Source organism: Diuraphis noxia, unplaced genomic scaffold (assembly GCF_037042655.1).
Source record: "Diuraphis noxia isolate RWA-SAM2 unplaced genomic scaffold, SU_Dnox_SAM2 contig0005, whole genome shotgun sequence".
NCBI classification, from domain to species: domain Eukaryota; kingdom Metazoa; phylum Arthropoda; class Insecta; order Hemiptera; family Aphididae; genus Diuraphis; species Diuraphis noxia.
The window spans coordinates 14949038-14975287 of NW_028301715.1; the positions used below are offsets into that span (position 1 = coordinate 14949038).

General features: G+C 31.0%; 2 protein-coding genes across 3 annotated transcripts in view; one reads left to right on the plus strand and one right to left on the minus strand.

The window, feature by feature from the left end:
• Nucleotides 1–2538: 2538 nt before the first annotated feature.
• The window catches only part of SPoCk (secretory pathway calcium atpase), a 35947-nt gene continuing 12235 nt past the window's right edge, over nucleotides 2539–26250 (plus strand). The window contains exons 1-5 of the mRNA XM_089228264.1: nucleotides 2539–2746; nucleotides 8556–8711; nucleotides 13491–14084; nucleotides 16808–16870; nucleotides 24813–24878. Of these exons, the coding sequence (XP_089084390.1) occupies nucleotides 13701–14084; nucleotides 16808–16870; nucleotides 24813–24878 (513 nt within the window). The 5' untranslated portion in view covers nucleotides 2539–2746; nucleotides 8556–8711; nucleotides 13491–13700. The remainder of the gene's footprint in view (nucleotides 2747–8555; nucleotides 8712–13490; nucleotides 14085–16807; nucleotides 16871–24812; nucleotides 24879–26250) is intronic.
• On the minus strand, nucleotides 10023–12309 carry LOC149054950 (uncharacterized). Of its 2 annotated transcripts, none has more exons than XM_089228266.1 (4): nucleotides 10962–12309; nucleotides 10809–10880; nucleotides 10475–10720; nucleotides 10023–10229 (listed from the first exon to the last, which is right to left on the minus strand). In XM_089228266.1, the coding sequence occupies exons 1-4, from the start codon at nucleotides 11085–11087 to the stop codon at nucleotides 10113–10115; spliced, it is 561 nt and encodes a 186-aa protein (XP_089084392.1). In that variant the 5' UTR covers nucleotides 11088–12309; the 3' UTR covers nucleotides 10023–10112. The 2 variants fall into 2 exon arrangements, with proteins under 2 accessions (XP_089084392.1, XP_089084391.1); XM_089228265.1 differs by having other exon boundaries at nucleotides 10023–10411.

Here is a 26250-nt window from a genome sequence, read left to right on the forward strand (position 1 = left end):
AGTATGTTGACTATTTTAATAGATTTATTGTTAGATTTGTTCTTACTCTCAGTATAATAGGATAATACAATATACATAATATATTCAGACATAATTTCTTCAAAGGTTAAACGTTATACGCTTGTATGTCATGTAAAATATTATTTAAATTATCAACAGTTAGTTAAAAATGAAGTTAACTGATTGAGCAGCCATATTTATTAAAAATAATATTTTTAAGAGATTAAAGTAATTAATTACGATATTATTTAATGAAATGTTATTTGAAGAAAGGTTTGATTTTAAAATATATAAGTCCGAATCACACATTCCATAGTTAATTATCTATTAAGCTAGTGCAATGTAAATAATTCTATTATTATACCTATTGCATTTAAAAAATATTTTTAGGGACAATTTTTAAAATGAATATTACATTTAAGAAAAGAATCCATTTTACATTGTAATTTTTTGTATTTAAGTGAATTTATATATTATCAAATTAGTTGGCATCTCAATAGGTTGTTATATGTTTCAGTTTTGACAAATTTTATTAGACATTTATAATTTAAAATGTAAATTAGACATTTAGACCCGAGTATAAATTCATAACAATAGCTAATAATTAATTTATTTAGCTAAAATAAATTAAAATAAAACTTTACTAATTATATACAATGATATATATTGACATTGATAAGGTGTATTAAAAATAATTCTTTTGAGGAACATATAACATTTTAGATTGTTATACCTACTTTTTTTCTTCTATAAATATCGTCGTTTCTCTGAAGTTCGATTTCATGTTTTATTTAAAATATGATTGAATATTCGTACATATTTTTAATTAGTCATTTGATTCGAAATGAAGAGTTATTCAGCCTGTAAATTAAGTTAACACCAGTCCAGCTTGAATTTGAGGAAACTGTATCCGATGCTATATACAATCTGTGGCAAGGGAAAGAAAACTGTAAACTCTTCCTAGAAAAATGAGTATATACCGTAAAAAGAGGAAATTATAATTTAAAATTACCGGTTGCAGTTGAACACGGCCAAGGCCAACAAGAACCGTCCATGGCTTTGAAGTCTCAGATTATTACGCCGAAAACAAAACATATGTCCAGCAAGTGGTAGCAAATCGACTAGAAAATCGCATGGATGGAGCATGGTAAACTTGATTTATCAGACGTATTAGCCAAAGCTTTACTAATGATGGTGGCAATACAAAGATCATTAATTTTGTCCTTCCAGCGACTTTTCCATGACGGATCATCAATAATGGAATCAAAGAAAAATCTCATGGAAAAATATTGCGATACCGGAAGGTAATACGACAAATTACTGGCCGCAGTAGTTGAACGTTGAACGCGGCTCAAGTCTACAACAGCCGTTCACGGCTTTGAAGTCTCAGATTATTACGCCGAAAATAAAACCTGTGCTGGCCGTGATATTATCACGGCGAATCTGCAATGTCGATGTCTTCGAAAAATTTTCTTCTGGAAATATTGGGATACTGCAGGAGGATTCCGACTTGCAGTAGTCAGTTGATGTTGATGGTGACCGATGGAAAACTGCTAGCTGCTACAGCTGAACGCGTGTTCGATGCAGGCCATTCCTATAACGGCTTTATGGAGAGGAGACTCCTTAAAGTTGGTAAGAGGTTGTGCTGCTGGTGTAGTGTACCATCCTTGGTACGGAAATTATGATGATCGTCCCAACCAGCGTTGGATAGACAAGGTATCGATCCATCGAGTTTTAGTTTTTTAACCAGCCCTAAAAGGCCCATTTTCAAATGAACATGTTTTCTGAATCGGACTAGATTTTACGCAGCGCGCCGAGGTTAATAAATGTATTTAAATTTATGTTATAAAATAACTGGCCACAAAACTTATACGGTCTATTTTTTGAACGGATACCTGCATCACAAATTAAATTACAAAGCTATATTACGTGAACCTGATTGCAAAAATTGCAAGTATATTATTTTATTAAATATTATAAAATTGGTGTGAAGTACTGACATACGGCTATACCTACTAAAATATTATTAATAATAAGTTTGTCTATAATTTATCCTACAATGATCAATATTAATATTTCTAAATTGTTTAATTAAGTTTTTATTTCTAGTGTTTTATATTCTCGGAATTCTAAGGTCATATCTAATATATTTAATGAACGATTACTGATTAATCAGTATTCAGGTATTAAACATTAGGTACTTATTATTGTAATGATATGCTCACATATCATAATTGTATATTGCTTAGTTATCCAATAAAATAAATAACGGTCAAGATGTCGCCCGCAAATAACTATTAAACCTCAATAAATTTATTTAATCACTGATGGAAGGAACGATCTGCATTGTTTGGTCACGTATAGGAACCCAGACGTAGTTGTGACAATGTGTCGCCGCACGTGCAATGAGGGAGGACCTCTGCTACCAAGGATAACGGTAAATCTTTAGAAACGCAGAGGCCTTTGATGGAGCCGCCTGCGACCCTGGCTGGCTTGACCAAGTCGTCTCCTCTCATCAGTGCATGAGCACCAGTCATAAGTGCATGAGCACCACTCACAACTAAAACAACCTCAAGTGCAGGAGCACCTAAAAACTTCGACACCAGCCATTGCGAGCGACAGCTGGACCGTTTCTTTTTTAAAATCGAAATTTAACAGTGTTGTTTTTCTTTAATCTGAGTGTTTAATAAAAAACCTTTATTTATCTTATTACGTCAACTGCATATCAAAGACAGCTGCGAATAAGGTAAGGCGCATGCGCATCAATATTCATATACTTATATATATTACCTATATACTTTATATATTATATTGTATTTATTAAATTTTTTATAATTTAAGTATTTTTAATAAGTACCTATTTAAGGTTAGTCATATAGTCATCTACACTATATATGCTACAACATATTATTACCTCTATTGCACATTTGCATATTCAAATTGTATTTATAAAGTATAAATACCAGTGGATTGTTGTTAACATTAATCAATATACATTTATACATATTATTTTTATAAAAAAAAATAAGCCCTCTAAATTCCGGCCAATTTACATTAAACTTTTTTTCATTGTTGAACATATATTTACTTATGGTTCACGGATCAAAATTCACATGGTTTGTATTATATTACATATATTATTGTAATATATTTTAGATGACATTAAAAATTGTATCAACATTTTAAATAAATTCACAAAATAATAAACTATACGAGTAATTTATAGTTGCTATTTAAATAACAAGGAGTTTATATTCCATGTTGTAGTAGTTTTAAAAACATCAATCCCCAATGACTATTAATAGAAAAAATATGGAAAACTAAAATAATGTAATAATATACAGGGTGATTCTTTTAAGTGGGTACACTAATTATCTCGAAAAGTATTTACTTTTTCAAAATATTTTTTTACATGGTTTCAAGTTGTTAAAAAACCAACGTTTTTATTAAAAAATTATATTTTTTAATATTTTTTATCCTTATCATTTTTTTACTTTTTTACTTTTTTGAATGACAACATAGAGTTTTAATTTCATATTCCAAACCAGAATATTTTTCTAAGTATTTTGATTCATAAAAATCGAATTTAGGGCTAGTAGTTTTTGAGTTATAAGTATTTAAAGTTTAGATTGGCAGAGTGGAGTGGTACGGGGTTACCCCACAAAATGTTTGTCCACTACTCCACTTGTCTAAACTTTAAATACATATAACTCATAAACTACTCGTCCTAAATTCGATTTTTATGAATCAAAATACTTAGAAAAATATTCTGCTTTGGAATATGAAATTAAAACTCTATGTTGTCATTCAAAACAGTAAAAATCTTAAAAAATGATAAGGATAAAAAATTATATTTTTTAATAAAAACGTTGGTTTTTTAACAACTTGAAACCATGTAAAAAAATATTTTGAAATAAGTAAATACTTTTCGAGATAATTAGTGTATCAACTTAAAAGATTCACCCTGTATATTTAAGATAATAAGAAGATTCGTGGAGACTGGAGACAGAATAGATATTTACATAATGCAATAATACGAGTAACATATAAAAAGTAGATAGCGCACTGTGGAGATCACATATGGAGCCTTGAGGCTTTGAATCATTTCCATATTTTTTAGATGATATAATACAAATCAGGCCAGACAGCGACATAATATAATATATTATAAGTAACTTATTATATATAAATATATTATTAATAACTAAAGTACCCAGGTAAAACATATATCAGTATAACAAATTAACTTTAGTCCAAAATAATGTATCTATAATTTGTGATTACGTATCAAAGCAACAAGGTCCTTCCTTAATGCAAATTATATGCATTTTATTTGAATACTTTATTAGGTATGTTATATATATTTATAAAAATTCAATCATCCTTGGTACTTACTTACTTAGAACACATTCTATAGTCATAAATTACTTAAATTTTAAACAATATGACTCCACATCAAACGTTAATTTTTGATTATATACATAGGACTAATATTATATAGTATCTATATATTATATAGGTACTGTACCTATTCATCTCAAAAACGTTTGGAAAAAAAACCAAATTTCGTTATTGCATCAAAGTATTTTTTAACTTTTGATATAAAAGAAAATCCCGACAAATAAAAACAAAAATCAATACTAGTAAAATGCATATGATAAAAATTATGAAAATTTTATTGATTACAAATAGTTTAAGAAATATAGATACTTACGTCGGAAAAATTCCCAAAAAAATATTTTGAAAAAAAAATTATTATAGGTATGTTCAAAACTAAGTTATTGATATTTTAAAAAATTGTAAAAAAAAAACTAGACTTAGACATACATGTTTATCATCTAAATATGTCTAAAACTTAGGTTTACAAAAAAAAAAATTGCATACTTTACTTATACTATGTGTTTATAAATAATTAAAAAAAATATATTTAATTATTGATTTGATCAAAAGTTATTTCATTTGTTATGATTTTCTGTTACATATTATGGCATACAATATAATTCATAAAAAATCCCCTGTTCCAGTTTGATATTTTAATCAGAGACTGATTTAGGTAAGTGATGGTGGCCCTTGAATAGAAAGTATTGTGGATTACCAAATAAACAAACTGGATAATACATTTTTGTTAAGTAATGATTATTAATTAACATTTTATATTTTCAATTGCTATTAGAAATGTTGTCATTCACCTGAATTTTGAAATTATTTAGGTTTTAATTTTCTCTTTTTCTTTTGCTAATTTACGTTTTACTGCACTGTAGTTAAATAAAACCGTCTTAATTTATGTCATCTCCCATTTTATAGATTCTGAGCGGAATTATTATTGTATTTAAATTTTTAGAAAATTACATAACACTATTTAATAGGCAACAGTTATAGATAGTCACTTAGTGTCTATATAATATAACACCATGTGTACCTTCTTTTAAGTTTTAACTTTGTAAAAATTCACTTGCTGTTGTGTTTGTATTTTTTATTTTATACGTCTAAACATAACAATAATGGTGATTGATTTTACCGATTAGACTATAAATAGTATAATTGTATAAATATAATATTGTTTTCAACAAATAATTCGTCGTTTACCGTTGTGTATTATCACCATTATACTTTTTACGTTTAATTCTCGGCCTATATATGATGAATAGTATATTTTTCTGTATTCACCGTTAGTTAATTACAAAATTGTGGTAACTCTTACAGACTATTTAACTTATCTCCCTAAGCCCTGTCACGAATTCATAATAATAATTATTAAACATTACACTTCAGAAGCCATGATAAATTTAATACAATGAATAACCGTTTTTATGATAAGTCAATACCTATATTCAACAGTTAATACACTTAATACGACATAGCCACATAGGTACATGTCAAACTCCGTCTTATGAATTATGATATCTATACAGTCATACCACGGCAGTTACCACTGTATGTATATTGCAGTATACCTATATAGCACATTATATAGTATTGTCGGTAACAACACTTAACACTATTATAGTCTATACTATATAGACTCAATAGGTTTACAAATTATTACGATATTTGCATTATCGATTGTATTCAAAATAGTATCAACGATAAAACTTAACTGTTTATTGTGTAGTTGTAGTAAGGACTATGAATATTTTATGAACATTCATGGAGTTTATACTATGACTGCGTATTATTTTTATTAGCATTCATATCATTAAAATTTAAATGAAAAGTTGCTTTATCATATTATTTACCGCTTCTATATATCTAAAATAGATAATCGAGCATTGTACTTGAACTCGCAGTACACACTAGGTACAGTATAAGGTAGGTACTATAGCGTGATGGTACTATACCGTACAATGATTTGTTATTTATAACATCCGGTCGGTCAGCCAAACTAAAAAAATTAAAAGGTGTGGCATATGATGGTTGACATTGCCCAAATTTGATGGTCATTACATTACATGTTTGGAATGACTGAACGTCACATGTACCAATAATTATCCGCCACTTTACCCATTTCCCGCACTATGACATTATTACGCAGATAGAGGTTGCAGGTAAAATTAATAAATTGCAGTACCTAACTTTAAAATATTGTCAATAATAATTATATAATTTTACTATTCCATTTTGAATTTGGTTATAGTTGATATTATATTATGTATTGTTGAGGGGCAAATATATTATACACGAGATAGACTACAAATCTATTAGATACATATACATATCTGTGGAATGTGGATGGCGAATATTAAGTAATGGATAGGTGATAGGTAAATAAATATAAATCGTTATATCTTAATACACGTGTTGTTATAATATGCGTATAAAATATATTCTATATGAATTTGAGACTTAAATCATTTGTTGAGAAATTTCAATGCCTCGGCGCTCATCGTTGGAACGATATCTAACTGTTAAATTGGTAGCCGGTTTGTGGCGTAGGTGCTATATATGTATAATAGTAGTTTAGCTGTGAAAATAACTTTTTAGTCACTCGCAGTACCATTAACTCTAAATTTAAAAGCTTATGTTACCTGCCTAGTGTCTATGTTCTGCACTGATACATAAAATAAAAATGATTTCATACACTATCAGTCGATGCGTGTATAATATGATTTCACATTTCCACCATATAGTGTTTAATTAACTTTATCGTAGATTAATTTAACCTAACCTTACCTATAAATACAGGTGCATATACAGTCATACACTCACAGCTAAACATATAGTACATATCCACCACCTACTGCTCTTCGAAAGTCTTTTACTCTTTTATAACGTATAGCCACCCCGTGGATCGAGAGTGCAAGCAAGCGTAGATATATATATTAATACCTATACCGAGAGTATAATATACATATCTGTATATTATATTATTATATACAAGTCGTACATACAATAGACGTCGTCGAAAACATTGTTTTTTTCGTTATATATTAAGCGTGATTTTTTTTTTTAAATTTATTATGGTGTTTTTTTTCGCTACTGCAGGTTAGGTTAGGTACCTACTTATAATTATTTTTACAATTAAATTAATCCGACCTTCGCATCTTTATACCACTCACGCAGCATGAAATTGTATGCATTGTTTCGTCGGCGGCGTGTGCATAATATGTCTAAGCCCAATGATGAATGTAATATTATATTGTACTTGATATAGTAATATCTATATAATATACACTATTATACACGTATATACGGTATACCTCTATACATGCCTAGTTTCATGCTTATATATACACAATACGTAGGTATTACAACGCTTGATGGTTGATACAACCGTTTTGATTCATATCATAATAGCTATACATAATATATTATTTGATTTAATGCACATTATTGCACTTATAACAAAAAATTAAAAATTAAAAATACATTCCACATGACTATACGTTTTACGCATCGTGCTTTTGAAACAACTCTACTTACAATATTTTTGTATACATTGTAATGTATAATGCACGTTTATGCATATCCGCTCGACAATTATCGCTACTCGCTGCTGCAATATCCGGATACTTATCAATAACGATCACCGAATATACGTCCAAATGTTTAATGCAAACTCTATAATTATTCATTGTATAAATATTTGCACTCTACCTGCTATTACATTATACATCTACAGATCTATATCATAATAATTACTATTTATTAGGTATCAATTAAATATTAACAATTTAAAATTGTTAATTTTCATCTTATCATCGTCAGCGCTTAAATTTAGTGTGATTTATAGTGAACTGCAGCAGGGGTGACGGGGAACGGTGGATATTAAATATATATATATATATATATATATATATATATATATATTTGATCTCTATTATTTAAAAAAAAAAAACTAGGTTAAATATACAATTTTGAATTTTTATTTGAAGAAGATATAATTGTATTAACTATACTGCAATTTTTTTGTTTTTACTGTAGTGTATTATAGCTATATGGTACATAATCTATAATAACAAAATTATAAATTTATCATAATTAGGTATTTACAGTAATATGAATAAACTACTAATTGTTCAAAAATATATTTACTAATTTTATTAACTTATTTACAGACTACATACTCGTGGATTTAATGAAATTAGATATGTTTGGGACTGGTGGCCGGTTACATGAACCCTTTCAACTTATGAGTCACAGCCTCACAACTCATAAGTTAGATTTAGTTCAATAATATTACAATAAGGGACGTTCATTTTTTTAGTCAATAGGTAAGTCTTCCTCATTTTACTTTTCCGTTCAAGCCAGTGGCAGATACAAAAGGGGCGTGATTGGGCTGGGTTTTTAAAATTATTACTATATTCTTATATTGGTCCAAAAAAGGTAATTTAACTTTCGAAAATCCACCCCCTCCCGTTGTGTGACTTCTAGATCCTCTACTGATTCAAGCGCAATGAAGACTTTATAATAAGTTATATTATAATACTAATAACTATGTAACTACGTGTGCATTTGGGTATTATAGTTATAAGGCACCTTTGTGGCCAATTGCATGCTAGGTACTTTATTCATGCCTCATGTGATTTTCAATATTTTCATTACCTATATTATATTGTATAATGTAAAATAATATATTATGTAAATACACATATATTGTATAATACATCTAATAATATCATATATGTATATATATTTTCATTTATCTAATGTTTTGAGTGGGTTAATATTATGCGTTTTTTGGGTATATGTACATGGTATTTTTATCGTATTACAGTGAGTAACTTCGTTTTGATATGTCAGTATATCACGTAATCCCATGTATTATGTACCTACTTGCATGGGCGGATAGGCCTACCGGGCATTTCCCGGTGGGCCCCCCTTCGTATTCGGTAATGGGGCCCTTTAATATCATGTATTATTCAATTTTTTTTTCATGCGGGGGCCCCTTTTTTAAATTTTCCAGTAGGCCAAAAATGGCCTATCCGCCCATGCCTACTTGTGTGACTGTGTAAACTCTTATACTATACACATTAATATAATATACTTGCAGAAAAAAGGTATTTACGTTTACGTTGTCTAAATGTGTATCGTACCTAAATAATAAGTATAACGTACATTTTAACACTTGAATAGCACTTTAAACGGTTGGAGGGAATATTATTATATACGGAGTGGTATCACGACAATTACCGCTTTATCGTTATACACATGTAAAAACTAATATAGGTAATAAATTAATAACTAATAATACTCATATATTATAATATATTACATCGCGTTCAGTGTTTCGATCATTTGTATAATAATAGCGATAGCCTATAACAGAATGATATACGAACCGGGTAATATGACAATACTGCAGTCGACTGACGAACCATATATTACAAGCTAACCAATTATTATTTTATTATTTTATATTATAATATATTGATCCAAACAGTTTTGCGCGCGGACACAGTGGCGGTCAAATGATTTTGTCATGGGGGGGGGGGGATAATATGGCCAATTTTTTTAACATCCATAATTTTATCATTAAAAATATAATTTATGGTTATGTGTAATTCTAATATCAATTAATACAATTATGGGAAATACAAACTTTATTTATAACTTAGTTAGGTATACAGACTTTATAAATATATTATACTATTATAGCATTAACAATATTTTTATTATATTAGTAAATCTATTTTTTTGTTTTTTTTTGCTAATTCATCCAGAACTTCGTTGGATGTTATGTTTATAACCCCACGATGAACAGCCATAGTGGCCAAGCCATTGAGACGACTCTAGAATAATAAAATTATACAATTTACATATAAGCATAAAGCATTAAATTGACATTTCAAAAATTCATAAGGTTAATACGGTTTATAATCGAAGAACTCTTATTTAAATAAACATTTAAAAAGTTATCAGAATTCAGTAATGCAGTTTTATGGTATTCCAAATTTGCATGTTTCTTAAACACCTATCAAAATATAGAAAAATTATAAATAAAATTTTCAATAAATTTGTTTATAAATATACATACTTCTATAGCTTTTTTGTAGTTAGTAAAAGCCTCCAATACAAGGGTTCCTAATTTTTGACCACCAATACCACCATTTGTTGAGAAAACAACACAGTATTTGCAAAAAGCACCTTGGTATTTTTCAGAATAGACCAGCCATTTATAAGCATTGAGCCAATGGTGTTTGAATTTTAAGCCTCTTTTGGCATTACAATCAAGTAATGGAAATGGAAATGTAGCTGGTGGTATCCACACATCTTTAAGAATCTGAATCAATTTTAGTTGTACTATAACTACACATGGAAGTAATCTAAACAATAAATAATAAATTGCTGACAAAAGTTGTAATTCTTACCAAATATCTATCAGCATCGGTCAAGGTACTATTAATGTAGAATCCAATGTCATGAACGTTTAAATCAACAGTCTAGAACAATAATTTTAATCAAAATTCTCATTTTCCTCATAAATAAAACATTTATATTAATTTTAATAAAATAAATATTACCACTAAGTCCACAACTTGATTTTCTGTAAGGATATTAGTGATCTTACTTATTTTTTCATCTGCCGAGCGTTTAGAAGTACAGCAAGTTGCATCAAAATAACTAGTAATTTTCCTTTTATTAGACATAATAATGGTAAAAATGTAAAATAAACAATAGTCAATAATACATTAATACAGACACGAGACACCGACTGTATAATTGAGTTAATTGACACTTTAGTACACTACACGGACACAGTGTCACACCACACACAGTAGAAAACACGTGTACGAAAGACTATGATAAATGATAACTTTACTAATATTATGACAAGACAAATAACAATCAATGTTTCAAGTATTCAAGTTTTCAACCGACTACGTAGTATTGAAATATATACCTATTACCTACCGATCGTACTGTTATCGCCCGTATCGGCCAATGTTCTGGAAAAGTGTAGAGCGTGTTGTTATTGAAAATTCTTAATCATCGAGTGGGATAATACGGGATTCCCATAATATTTTGTGTAAACAACTAAATATTAATAACAATAATATCCTAGTAGTAGTACCTAAACTTGAGTCTAGATAATAATATTATTATAGTCTTGTCATAAAAAAATATTCCGACATTCTATCGAAATTTATTTTTAGAAAAAAAAATAGAACAATATGTAATGCATTATACTATATGCTTTATTATAAATTGTTATAAATAGGTATTGAAAAAAAATTCATGGGGGGGATCTATCCCCCTCATCCCCCCCCCCCCTGTTTGACAACCACTGCGCCGACACTCACTCGTATAATCCTCGGCGGTAGGTGATAGTGTACCTAATAATATATTGTATTAAATTATTATACTGAATATGCATAACTATATTATATTATTATTGGGTCTAATACAATAATATTCTAAGCGCCGGCACGTCCTTAGAACACAATCGCGGTATTACAATATCCAACAGTATTATGTTACACTGTTATATGTATCGGTTTACACAATATTAACTATTATATGCCATTGTGTTTGAGTGTATATTATTGTACAATATATGATAATTGTATGTCCACAATATAATATTATACTCAGTGATAATACGTTTAATCTAAAAATTCAGTTCCGACTGAACGCGTCCTCCCACCTCTACCGGGGATACATCGATTCCATTACTGTCGTCGTGATTAAAACGAAATTTTTTTTTTGTGATACAATGTATACTTTTTTGTGCGTGTTATACTGTCCATATTATGTAGGTCCAGGACATTTAACAAATAGCTATGTTTATAATTATAGAAAATGGTGTAAAATTAAGCACATTAGCCATACCGTTAAATTCTTACATACAATTTATTCAATATTATAAAAGTAAAAAAAAAAATGCTAGATTTTATACTTTTGTATATTAATTATAGTTTGTATTGATATTATAACATTGGACTCCACCTACCATTACAATGTACAACGTATATGTTTATACTGTTTATAGCAACGTAAAAGTTCGATAGCCATAAACAGAGCTTGATAAAGCATTTAAAGGGACTGATGCCTTTACACTATTTTTTTTTTTATAAACGTATTATTGTTATTTATATTGTTGTAATTGTATACGTAATTATTCTAACACATTGCATGTACTAAATAGTGTACAAGGTACAACACCATGACCACGATTTAATAAAAATTACTTATATGTAGATTAAATTGTGAAACTAGCCTTATATACGATTTTTTTTTTTTTTTTTTGGGGGGGAGAGGTGGGCTTAGATAGTTGGTAGTGCACTTCTGGTTTTAAAATTATTATCCTAATTTATGAAATGTATGATTATAATCATAAATTAAATATTATAATTTATAATTTAAATAGATTTACATTAAATCATATATTATAATTTATAATTCAATTAAATATTAATATTATAATCATTGAATATGTGATTATTAAACATATTAATATATATAATATATAATTGAAAAAATGGGGCTCTAGTCGCTAATCTGAATATATTCAAGTCAAGGGCGAATACAATAAGGAGGTAAATGGGGCAAACCCCCTACCCCAAAATTTCAAAAAATATATGAAATATTCCATTTGTATTTGTATTTGTATTTTTTTTTTTTTTGAATAAATAATGGTATTTTTTTAGTTGATAACTAACAAATTCCCCCCCCCCCCCGTATAGGACCACTGAACCGCACATGATTCAAGTTAGAATTCTAAATGTCCTCCTAAAACAAATTGTTTGTAACATAATGTAATATATATAACTATAATTTAATATTGACTTGGAATAATAAGCCAAGGCCGTAACGTTAGACCGTAAACAACATACATTTTATAACGTAAATTAAAATTTGATCATAAATATTAACATATTTTATTGTTATACGAAAAATTATAAATATATTGCAAGTTTCCATATTATGCATATAATAAGTACAATGTCGAGTAATTTAAAAATAAAATGTTGGGAGGGGGGAGGCTAATGTTATATTAGTGCTCCCCACCCACCAACCACCCTAGCACAGTAACGTATTGTTGTGTGCAGTTTATAGTGGACAGCCACCGAGCTTCAAGAGCCAATAACAACAATAACAATAATATTTCCCGTACATCCGTTATTATACCAAACGGAGGTCTCCGGTGCGCATTTCGTCGATTTACTGCGATACCGTGTGGCGCCGCCGCCGCTGCACCGCGCACAGCAACCGCTCGCCTGTCAGTCGACCGCCGCAGCAGTCCGACAGACGCGACCGACATGGAACCATCACCGGCTGCACAGCCGCAGCCGCTGCGGGACCTACATCACGATGGAAAGGCGCAAAACGACCGGCAGACTACCGAAAACGCCTCGTCCGAGCCCTGCTACATCGACGACGGATCCGCCACTGTTGCCGAAAACGCAACGGCTCCTACGGCAGTCGACCGCGTAATGGAGACGACGACGGACGCCCTCGAGAACAATCCGACTGCGATGAGGGCCGCCGACGAGATTAATCTGACGACGGTGACTGCCGCCGACGAGAACAATCTTACTGCGGTGGCAGCCGCCGACGAAGAGGTCACTGCTGTAGCTGTTCCGGCGACGTTGCAGGTCACCACTATCGAGAAGGCGGTGACCACCGCGGCGCGAGCATCCGAAGTGAGTTTCGTCAGAAAATTTAAATGATTTTTAATTGTTTTTTTTTTTTTTTTTATCTCGACACTTTATTTAATAAGACGTCACACCCGCATATTATGTTATCTCTGTCTTACAAACGGATTACATGAAACATTTTAGGGCATTTAGTAGTTATAAATTATAATTTAGTGTTTTGTTGACTAACATATTATTTGAGTGATTTGACTTGTATTTATCAAACTTTAACTTGAAACTTCATTTGTGACTTAATCGTTGAAGTTTTTTCTATATTATTTTGATTTTTAAGCAAATTATGATCATTTTTATAAATATAAATATTTGGACACTTAAATCATTGTTAAATTCACTCTAATATTTATGTTAGATTTATCATTGTATATATCAACAGAAAATTGAAATTTCTAAATTTTGGTATAGTTGTTTACTAGTAAAACGGGGATAACACATTCACGGAGGACGTCTTCTGAATTGTTATATAATAGATAATGGAAAGCTTCGTAAGTCGTGATCACGACGGATGAATGTGAAATATATTGCGGGACCTATGTGGGGACATTGGGATTTGGGATACCTTATTTAACATATTAATACATACCTATTAAATACAAATTGGTAATAACTAGGGCTGGGATTTTAATGCCTTAAAAATCTCAAAAATGAAAAAAATGACATAAAAAACTTGAAAATGCGTTCAAATTAGCTTAAGCATTGGAAAAAAAATTTAAAAATGATACTACATTAGTGTAATTTTTTTGTTTTTCTTTGTATATGTATGGTATAATAAAATTATTAATACTTAATAAGCACCTATATAACAGCGGAAAGGCCTATCCTAAAATTGTTATCGGCGGACGACGATAACTTATCATGCTATAATTGCTATATATAAATTATTATTTGTACCGACGGGAGTTCGTCGAAAGTCTCTTGTTTAATCGCAACAATTTTCATTCATTCAATGAACAATTCCTGAAAAATGCTCTTAAAACTAAGAAAATGAACTAAAATGTTAGTTAAAAAAATGCCCTTAAAATACACTTAAAGTTAATTTTGTCAAAAATGCAAAAAAAAAACATTTAAATAATTAGTATCATCCCAAAACACATTTTATACTTACAGATCGACGTTTCAAAACACCAGAAAAAAATGACTTCATCAAAATCTCAGCCCTAGTAATAACTGATAATAAATAATGATATTATTTAAATATGTTACTAGACTATTTGCCCACCTCCTTAGTCTTTAACTCTCTTACAATACTAATTGATATAGATATACATAGCTATTACATTATCAACGTGTTGTTGGGGATGACAGATATAGGAATAGAATTAGGGGTACAAAAATGTACAATACAACATACAAGCTTTCATTGTTCAACGCTGATTTCTCTGCTGTAGTCGGTAGAAAATATCAAAATGTAAGAAATGGTTACAATTATGTGTTTATTAATTTATTTTTAAATTGAATGCAACCAAAATAAAGTCGTGGAAAATACATATTGTATTAGATGGAAAAATATAATGTAAACATAATATTCTATAGAATGCTTATGAATAATTATATAATGATGATTGATAAATAATATCCATTAAAATTATTAAGTTGGTAGGTACATTCTGATAAATGTATCTATTACCTATATACATACGTATCTATAATTGTACCTATGAAAAAATACGAAATATCAAATTAAACGATAACAATATGAATGTTATCAATTGGAATGTTTACCAAAATAATTTAAGCCACCGACTTAATATTTTTTTGAACTGGTAAAGCTGAAAAGCTGTATGTTTATTATATTTATATACACACGTCACACATAACACTTATCATTAATTCTTATTAATAATTCATAATACAATATTATAATTTATGTATCTAAGCTGGACATCAACACATAACAATGATAACAATAGTCAATACACTACATTACACATTGATGATCAATAAATTGGAAATGTTTAAAGTGAATATAATTATAAAATTCCTTTTTACGACAATAAAGATTTATCATTTAACATTAATATTATAACATAATTGATATTATTTTAAATTTGAATTGAAAGTAAATAATAAAGATTGACATTAGGTTACCAATTCGTAAATATTATTAAGGTAGTACTGTATATAATATTATCAGTTACTTCTAAAAAATTAGTTTTTTATTTATAAACATGTTTACTTAGTTAGTACCCTAACTAAAATCTCAATATAAGTCATTGACTCGTATACTACACGCACACACTATTCATTTCATCATTTCATCATTTGTCATCGTTATCTTACCTATTTGGGACTCAGAACACTGAGCGAAAATCGAACTACTCAGTTTTAATTGCGTTTTGGCATCTAAGTAAAGTACAGTAGCTGTTTTAAACTCTAACACTATCCGTGTGGCGCATACATCTTTGAACGACGTCGAAAATTACTCAAATACTTATAAAAAAAATCGTAGTGTTTGACCAGTGATCACCGTCCTGATTTAGGGTGAAATAATATTATGATTGTATGTGGGATACCGCAGATATGATACATTATTAATAAAAAAAAAGGTACATTATAAAATAAGTAAGTGAATGTACTTTGATCAGACAAACCACCCCTTCATTTTTTTTTCTTAAGTATATTACATTTTGAATAATTGGTAATTGTTGATCAGTATTATGAATCCAGCAGATTACGACAAGGTTTGAATTTAGATTTTTTTTTTTTTTTAGGTCATTGAAAATGAAATAAATAAAAAAACAGAAGTCATCATTAGCGTTACTTCACAAATGCAGGTAATTTACCGAACTTTTCTAAGCTGTTATTTTAATGTAACTTCAAAGTTATATGTATAAATGTGTGGTACCTATATGATATTGTATGTTGTTTAAATTGTGAAACACTGATTAAAACCTTTTTTGTTATAGAATTATGATACCTGACGAGTTTTGACAATTTTTAAATGTTGTGTTATTTTTTATTAATAGTTAATATTTAAATATTTAATGTGTAGGTAATATCCATTGATTAAAAATATATTATTTATAACCAATGATACTGCGTGTCGTGTGTCTGTGTGTAGTTTTCGTCGTGCATTGTGGCATACCCAGGATTTTTCAATAGGGAGGGGATGGGATTAACAAAGTAAATCAGAATTACCTTATACTTATTAGTACCTATAATACTCGTTATTATTATAATACGATATCGTCGATATCCCGTTACTGTTAATAATACCTCTAAAAATAATTGATAATACGCAAATTGTTTCTTTTAAATCGTTTTCGGAAATATCATAGTTTATATTATAGTGTATACTGTATATATCATAAAACAGTCAATGCGAAGGGTTGAATTTCTTTAGCCGCCCGAGTACGCCGCTGATGGCATGTATTTATTTGAATAATTGATATAGTAGTTAAGTCCCATTGAAAAAATATAAGTGCTTTTTTAATGTTGTACCAATCCGTTAAAAAAATTTAACGCATTTTATTATACGTAAAATCTTTGTTAGCATCACGTACAAAGTTACTATTTTTAATCAAAATATTCAAAATTCTTTTGAAAAGCTGGATTTTAGTGTTAAATTCCCAAAAACTTTAAAATGCTATAAAATCATAAAAAAATGCATAGTTAAAATTTCTTGTTCCTACTTAAAAATAAATTAATAGTACGAGAAAAGCATTGCGTAGCTAAAGACTGGAAAACAATGTAAAGTGTATAGAAATTCCAGCCCAACTCGTAGGTCATAATTCATTTTATAATATTTTAATATTTGAAAAACTTTACTATATTCTAAGCCTGTATTTTAGTTTTTAAATATTCCAAGAATCATAAATTTACATTACTTTTCTAATTGTATTTAGGTTAATGTGATTTGATTAATTTCATGATGATTTATTAGTTTTAGTTTTGTTTATTTTATATTATATCCGCTCCTTAGACAATATCACAACATTGGCAAATTGTGTATAATATGTTTATGTTATTTTAAAATCATAAAATTCTCGGTGTATACCAAAGAATAAATATTCGTATCGTTTCAAGTTTATCTATTCATTAGTTATATTTAGTATAATTAATAAACTTGATGGTAGTCTACCTGTCCCGCTTGATGTATTATAATATTTATTTTATTTTACTGTGTATTTTACATATACCTATTACCGGCATACAGCGCTTTCATTTGATGGCAGGGTGGGAATTTGCCCTGTCTGATTTTAAAAGCAACTCATTGGGCCGGTGTCCAGTTGTTTCCGTTTAACTATTATAATATTTTTTTTTTTTTTATTTAAAATTAAGCCGCAACAACAAAGATTATTGGCTGAAGTTAAATTTAACATATGGTGATAAAGGAGGGATATTTATACAATTCAAGCTTGGGGTGTGAAGGTGTGTTTAGATTAAGTTATATAATTTAGTTAATTTTAAAAAGGTAAATATCTTCTGAGTGTTGTCGGGGTCAGGACCAAGAGCTTCGTAGAGATTGTCAGCTAGTTTGAGGTTGACTCTAACATTGTTGTGTTCACGGCAGAAGCATATGATGTGTTTGACTGTAGGTGTTTCGCCGCATGAGAAACAAGGTTCGGGATCCGTTTTAGACATTAAGTGTTTGTGGGTTAACCATGTGTGACCGATTCTAAGTCTATTAAGAATTACTTCTTGACGCCTGGTAAGTGGAGTGGTTGGCCATGGGAAAATGCTGGGTTTGATTTCGTTTAGTTTAGTACGTTGGGTTGACCAGGAGTGTTGCCAATTTTTTAGAATGTGATCAGTAATAAAGTTTTTTGAGTCTTGCAGAGTATGTGAGCCGATGATTAGAGAGTGAGGAGATGAGATGGACTGTTTGGCATATGTGTCTGCTATCTCATTTCCAGGTATGCCGATATGACTAGGTATCCATATCATGGAGATAGTCTGTGCGTTGTTTTGGAGAAATGATATCTGGTTCTGGATTTTTTGTGAAATGCTATTAGGTTGGAAGTAATTTTGGATGCTTGTAAGTGTACTAAGGGAGTCGCTTAGTATAATGGATTTGTTTATTGAGTCCTGTTTTATAATATCTAATGTATGGGAGATAGCCAAGGCTTCGGCCGTATAGATTGAACAATAGTCAGGGAGCTTGAGCATTCGTCTGGATTCACCGAATGTAACTGCAGCGCCTACGCCGGCGTCTGTTTTGGATCCATCCGTAAAGAAGAATATGTGGTCTTGGTATCCTTCGAGAATAGCTTGTAGTTCACTTTTATAAATGTTAGGTGTAGTTTCGCTTTTCGGGAGGAAAGATAACTTGAGGTTGATGTCAATGTCCATAGTCCAAGGGGGAGTAGTCGGACATTCATGTTTAATTAAGTCAGAGAATTTGAAATTGGAGTCTCGTAGTTCAGTTCTGATGCCGTGGTGGATGTCTAGGTTGTTCTGGGCTCGTCTTGCAGATAGAAGCATGATGTTTTTTTTTCTTATGAGACTTAGGGGTGGAGTATAAGAGATGTTGAGCAAACTGGGAATTGGACTCGATCGGAATGCTCCGGAGGCTAATCTCAGTCCCAGGTTGTGTACGGTGTCAATCATTTTTAAGCTGGATGGTTTAGAATTGAAAAAGAGGAAGGATCCGTATTCTAGCTTGGAAAGAATGAGCGATGTGTATATTTGTTTAAGGGTTGTGGAGTTTGCTCCCCAAGAAGTGTGAGCTAGAGTTTTGAGGATATTCATTCTTAACATGGTTGCTTTTCGGAGATCTTTAAGGTGTGGGTTCCAGGTATTTTTGCGGTCGAATGTGATTCCTAGTATTTTAATTGATTTTGAGGTTCGTATTGGGATGTCATTCATTCTAATGTCTAATGAAGGATATTTTTTAGCTCGGGTGAATGTGATGCACTGAGATTTAAATGGGGAGAAACGGTATCCTGATGTCTCGGACCATGCAGCAAGTGATAATATTGTGTCTTGTAGATATGGTTGTATGCAGGATGAGTTTTTTGCTGAACACCAAATGTTTAGGTCGTCTGCAAAGAGAGAAGATTTTACTGGGAATTTGATTCTTTCGCAGATGTCGTTGATGGCTACAAGGAATAAGGTGACTGAGAGAGTGGATCCTTGTGGTACTCCATTTTCTTGATTGAAGATTGAAGAGAGATGACCGTTAATTTTGACTTGGAAAGATCTGTCTTCTAGGAAATGTTTGACAAAGATCAGTAGGTTACCGTTACATAGGATTTTTTGTAGTTGTTCGATTATCCGGGGGCGCCATGTGGTGTCGTATGCTTTCGCTATGTCGAGGGCAACAAGTCCCAAGGCTTGGTTGGTTTCTAGGGACTTAGTTATGTCTTTTTGGATTTCATGTAGACTGTTGTATGTGCTCCTGTGCTTGCGGAAGCCATTTTGTTGAGGGGAAAGATAGTGAGTTTTTTCGAGAAACCATCTCAGTCGCGAATCGATGATCTTTTCAAGTATTTTACACATTGTATTGAGGAGAGATATTGGTCTATATCCCTCTGTGCTAAATTTGTCCTTCCCTGGTTTTAAAATCGGGATGACGATGGCGTGTTTCCAAGATTTTGGGATTTGTCCGGTATTCCATATTTTATTGTACAGGTGGAGGAGGAACTGTATTGCTGATGCGGGTAGGTTGTGTAAGAAGCTGTATGGGATTTCATCAGGTCCGGGAGAGAGGCTAGAGCATTTGGAAAGGGCCCAGTTTAGCTCCTTAGCGCTAATGGGGATGTTTAGATGGTGTTGATCCTGATTTAATGGGCTGTAGTTGGGTTGGAGCAAATGCTGTCTACTGGTCAGGTTATTATTAAGAAATGATTCATTATAGTTGTTATCAGAACTGTTCAAATAGAAATGGTTACCGAGAAGATTAGCAACCTCGATTGGATCGGTGAGGAGAATGTTGTCATTTAATATGAGAGTCTGTTTTTCTTTGCTGTTGCCACGTAAAGATCTGATTTTGCTCCATACAGAGCTGGGGTCGCTTTTGGGGCCTATGGTAGAAGTGAAGTTCTTCCAAGAGGATGCTTTACTGCGTTTTACGAGGAATTTTGTTTTTGCACGAAGTTCTTTTAGGCGTATGTGGTCCTCGATTTTTCCCGTTTTTTGGAACCGTTTTAATGCGATATTCTTTTCCTTAATAGATAACTTGATTTGGGGGTTCCACCAAGGAACTTTAGGATTGTTTAGAGTGCCATTTGTTTTTCCAATTGATATGTTTGCTGCATTAGTTATAGAATTGGTTATGTGGGCAACGTCATTTTCGGTCGGACCATCTGGAGGAGGGGGGTTTGTGTTTACGTAGGCTTCGACTAGTTGGGAGAAAAGATTCCAGTTGGGATTTTTGAGTTTCCATTTGTTGGGAGATGTAGGCGAAGTTGCTTTGCTAGAAAGAAGCTCGATCTTGATTGGGATGTGATCACTGTCGTATATTTCGGGAAGAGTTGACCATGAAGTGCGTTGGGCAAGGTTTGAGCTGCATAATGATAGGTCAATCGCTGAGAATTTTCCGTTCGAGGGATTGAGTCGTGTGGGTTCACCGCTATTAAGTAGTATTATGTTATCAGTCTCGAGGACTTTTTCGATTTGTTTTCCCCGGTCGTCGGTTTTGTCCGATCCCCAGCTTAGGCCGTGACTGTTGAAATCTCCCAGGAGGAGAAAGGGGGGTGGGAGTTGTTGTATTATGTTCACAATATCAGTGGATTTAAATAGTTTTTGGTTCGGTATATAAATATTGCAGATGGTGATGCTAGACTCGAGCTGGATGGATGCTGCCACCACTTCCAGAGGAGATTGGATCTGGATTTGGGAACTTGGATAGTCAGATCTGACCAGTATCGCTACTCCTCCGCTAGCTCGGTTGCAGGCTGTTCTGTTGGTTGAGAAGATGTTGAAGTTTTTGATGGGCGGGGTGAAGGTATTGTTGAGGTTGGTCTCTTGTAAACATATGATGATTGGGTCGTGTTGTTGATTTATTAGTTTAATATCATTAAGTTTTTTGACAAGGCCGTTAATATTCCACTGTATTACATTTATGCTCATTGTATATGTTATATTGTTTGTTATTTATGATTGATTTTGTGTGGGGTCTGTTGGTTCTTCGGGCATTAATTGGAATAATAAATTGCGAAATTTAGTTAGTTTAGTTTTCATTCTGGAGTTTTTTATCATGACGTAGGTTTCTTCGATTATTGCCATTAGTGTACGTAATTCGATGTTAGCTTCTTCGCATAGGGAGCGTATATTCATGGACTTATTTGAAGAGCATTCAACCAGGTACTTGAATTGGGTGTATGTTATTGGCAGGGGATTGTCGTCATGGAATAATTTCTGGGCCGGAATGAGGGGGTCATCGGGGGTGTCGTCGTCAGTGATTGATGAAGAATTAGACTGAGATCTTATTTTTTGTTTCTTTTGTTTTTGAACTGGTTGCTGGGCTACTTTTAAAAGGGGGGTTGAAGGGGGGGACATTAGGGATGAGGTGTCAGATATGGGTCTTTTGTTTTGAATATTGGTCTGCATAGTTAGAGGTATTTTTTCGGTATTAGGCGGAGCTTGGGAAGACGATATGATGTGTTGTTCGTGAGTATCTGATTCCTTGTTTTCCGTATTGATTTGGGCGGGTGGTATTGGGGGTATATGTTCTTCATTGGTGTTCAGATTGGTGTGTTGAACATCGTGTTGGGAAGTTTGGCTTTCTGCTTGGTCAGGATCGATGAAGGGTGGTGTCAGATCGCTTGTTGGAGTGTCTATAACAGTATTTTTGGAAAATGTGGTAGGAGGAGAAGGTGTTTCGGAGATAGTAGAGACATTCTTTTTGCAGGTCTGAGCTGTGTGACCCGTTGTCTTACATGTGTAACAAGTAATCGTGTCATCCGTGAAAAAAATTCTGAACTGAGACTGATTATGGTTTAAGATCAGCGACCCAGGGAGTTTTATCGTGTCTTCGTGCTTGATATATATTTGTCTACGGAAACTTAGAATGTGTTCGTAGCCATCTAGGTTAATTCCAGCTTTAAGGAAGTTTATTTGTGATGTAGGTGATATACCCAGATTGTTTAGGGAGTGGAGTATTACGTGATAGGGTATGGACGGGCATACGTTAGAAATTACTATACGCTTAGCTGGGTTTAGTAGTCGTCGTATTTGTATTTCTTGACCGTTTATAATTATTATTTGTGTTTTAGACAGAAGGGATTCGAGAATTTCTTTACTGGATAGAAATATGCAAAATCTATTGTTGGAAATTCTGGAGACGAATAGTATATTTCTAGGTTGAACAATATGTCCAATGGCTAAAATATAATCTTTTTGTGGAACTCCGTCGATTGAATTGAATACTATCGCTTGTTCTCTGTTAGGAGTGGTCTCCTTTGCTGTGATGCTAGCGAAGTTATTGTGATTATCTGTATTATTTATATTGTTGGTGGTAATCTGACTGGTGTAATTAACGTTATCGGCGTTAGTTGCGGTCGAGGTAGTGATGACTGGGGGAAGAGGAGGGCTGACGGCGGTGTTCTTTTCGATAACGGTCCGTTGCGATATTAAGTTGCGCGTATTTAATTGGTGTGTTTTGGTTGAAGGTAATGTGAAATTTTTGGTATTGGTAGCAGGTGAATTTGTGGTTGTTTTTTTGGGAGAGCGTAGGGTGTTTGCTCTGTTGAGGTTTGATGGGGGGGGGGGGCATTTTGCCCGATGTGTTTCTGTTCATTTCGAAATTGCCGAAGATAGTTGGGTGTATAATTATATAATAATCATATTACCTGATATCGATGCAATGAAATGTGACTGGGGTTTTGCTATCGAAGCTATAAAAGCGCACTCGCGGTAAGATAACACACGTGTTGCTCTGTCGAGTGAGGAACACGTACTGTATTATAATATTTTATTAGTGTAAAAACATGGATATTTTTATGATTTTTTGAAAAAATATTATATTGTGTACTGAGAAATTATTGCCACTCTAATTTATATAGTTGATTTCAGACATCAGTTAACTTAGCCACAATCGTGTACAGTGTACTATTCTTTATTTTGTTGAATTTAGTTTAGTATATTAAAGTTAATTTTTTTCGGTGTGTTACCAATTATTTTTTAAATATGAACAAAATTTAAAAAGAGAAATATTTGGTGTTCCAAATAAAATAATTAAGAGATAATCGTTCAAAAATGTCTAACAATATTATTTAATATTTGTTAAAAACAGACATAACTCTAACAGTAAGCAAGCAAGCAATAAAATAATATCTTTATAAGTTAAAATATAATATTAGTTAATATAATTTTTCATTTGATAAAAATGTAAGTAGGTAGATATTTGGTTGCGAGTGAAACGAACGGTTTTTTAAGTTACCTATTTGGGTTTGTCTAACTTTTGACCCCTTCTACTTTGAAAACTAAAATGAAGCCACCGGCATAACGACATTCCGACATCGCTATAAACGCGACTTGGTCATAACTACAGTGAGGATTTAAGTTCAAATTAAATTTTTTTCTGAATGTTATAAGACATTATTTTCCAAAATCAAAATACAAAATTCGCATCATATATTAAATACAACTTTCAAATGAAACTTTTATTTTTTTTGGTATATTTAAAGCATTTTTGTAATTTTTAGGACAATTTTTATATTATGTGTAAATGTTCTATGTCATATTGTAATATAACAATAGGGCTCCTGGGGGAGATACTTCATACTTCCTTGTGAATTTATATTAATAACCATATACATGTATATATTTTAGATAAATAACGATGATAGAAACATCAAGAACATGAGTAAGAAACAGCAAAAACTTGAAAATAATAAGGTTAGTATTTATTATTTTATTTAAATTAATATTAACTATTCTATACGTAAATCTCACTCTCATACATAGTTATGTGTTAACATATTATAAACATGTTAATCGATGTTTGCTGCGGCATTATCTAATAATATCTAAAATCATTAGTCATTTTTACTTTCCAAGCAAAGTGTAGAATGTCATTATTTTTAAGTATCTAAAATTTTTAGTTTGAAGTACTTTTGAAAAAAAATGTATGAATTAAGTGATAATAACTAATAGCTTCCGCTCAGAACCAATGCTATTCTAAGTATTTTGTTTCATGCAATGATTTAACATGGTTTTAAAATTTAAAATTATATCACACCTTAAACACACCCATTCGAGTTTTATAAATACCTAATTCGAAGTATGTATGTTTTTATTAATCGTCCATGACTAAATTTTGCGCAAACCATATATTATTAGTAGTAAGTACCTACATTAAAGTGAATGATTAAATTAATGAAACTATGTATATGTATACATTACAACTATAATATACAGAGAATTATCATTTATAATAATGCAATAAAAATTAATTGATTTGTTTTGGTTTGAAAGTTTGAACTTTTACCAATTTGAATCAGTTATATTTGTTGTTTATAAAGAAAGAATTCAAAGTATAGTTTGAAATCAAGACAAATAAAAAATAAAAATTTTAAATTTATAAGTTTATAGTTAACATAATATAATATTCACATTAAAGTCATATTGATTAAAAGTAGTAAAATTGCATCATAGCGATAAACAGAATGAAATAATTTACTATGCAGGCTGCAATTTATATAGATATTAGATAGATAATGAATAATTTTTAATATTTTATAGTAAAAAGACAAAATATATAGTTCATATTATAGTTGGGGATATAATGCTATAAGTATTTATTTGTCGTGGCCTAGTTTGGTTTTTAAAATAATTGGTTTTTATCTATTAGTCTAGATATATACGAAACAAATTTATTTCAGTAATATTATTGAAGTATAGTTCACCAAATGTTATTTTTTTTTTTAGTTGAATCGTTTAAAAAATAATCATGATACCTTATTGATAATGTTTATATTAATAAACAATTAAATGTATAAACAAGTTAAAAATAAAAATATTATAATGACTAATAAGTATATATAACAACTATTAAACTATACATATAATTCCAAAATCTTTTATAAAACATAACTAACATCAAAATAATTAAAATTTTACAAAATTTGGATAATGTAATACCTACAGATACAATATTAATTAGATTTTATACATAAACGACAAAAATAATTACTTTATTGAATAGATGGTTTGATGGTATAATAATGATTTAAATTGCAGTATTGGCAGTATTGCAGACAATATATTA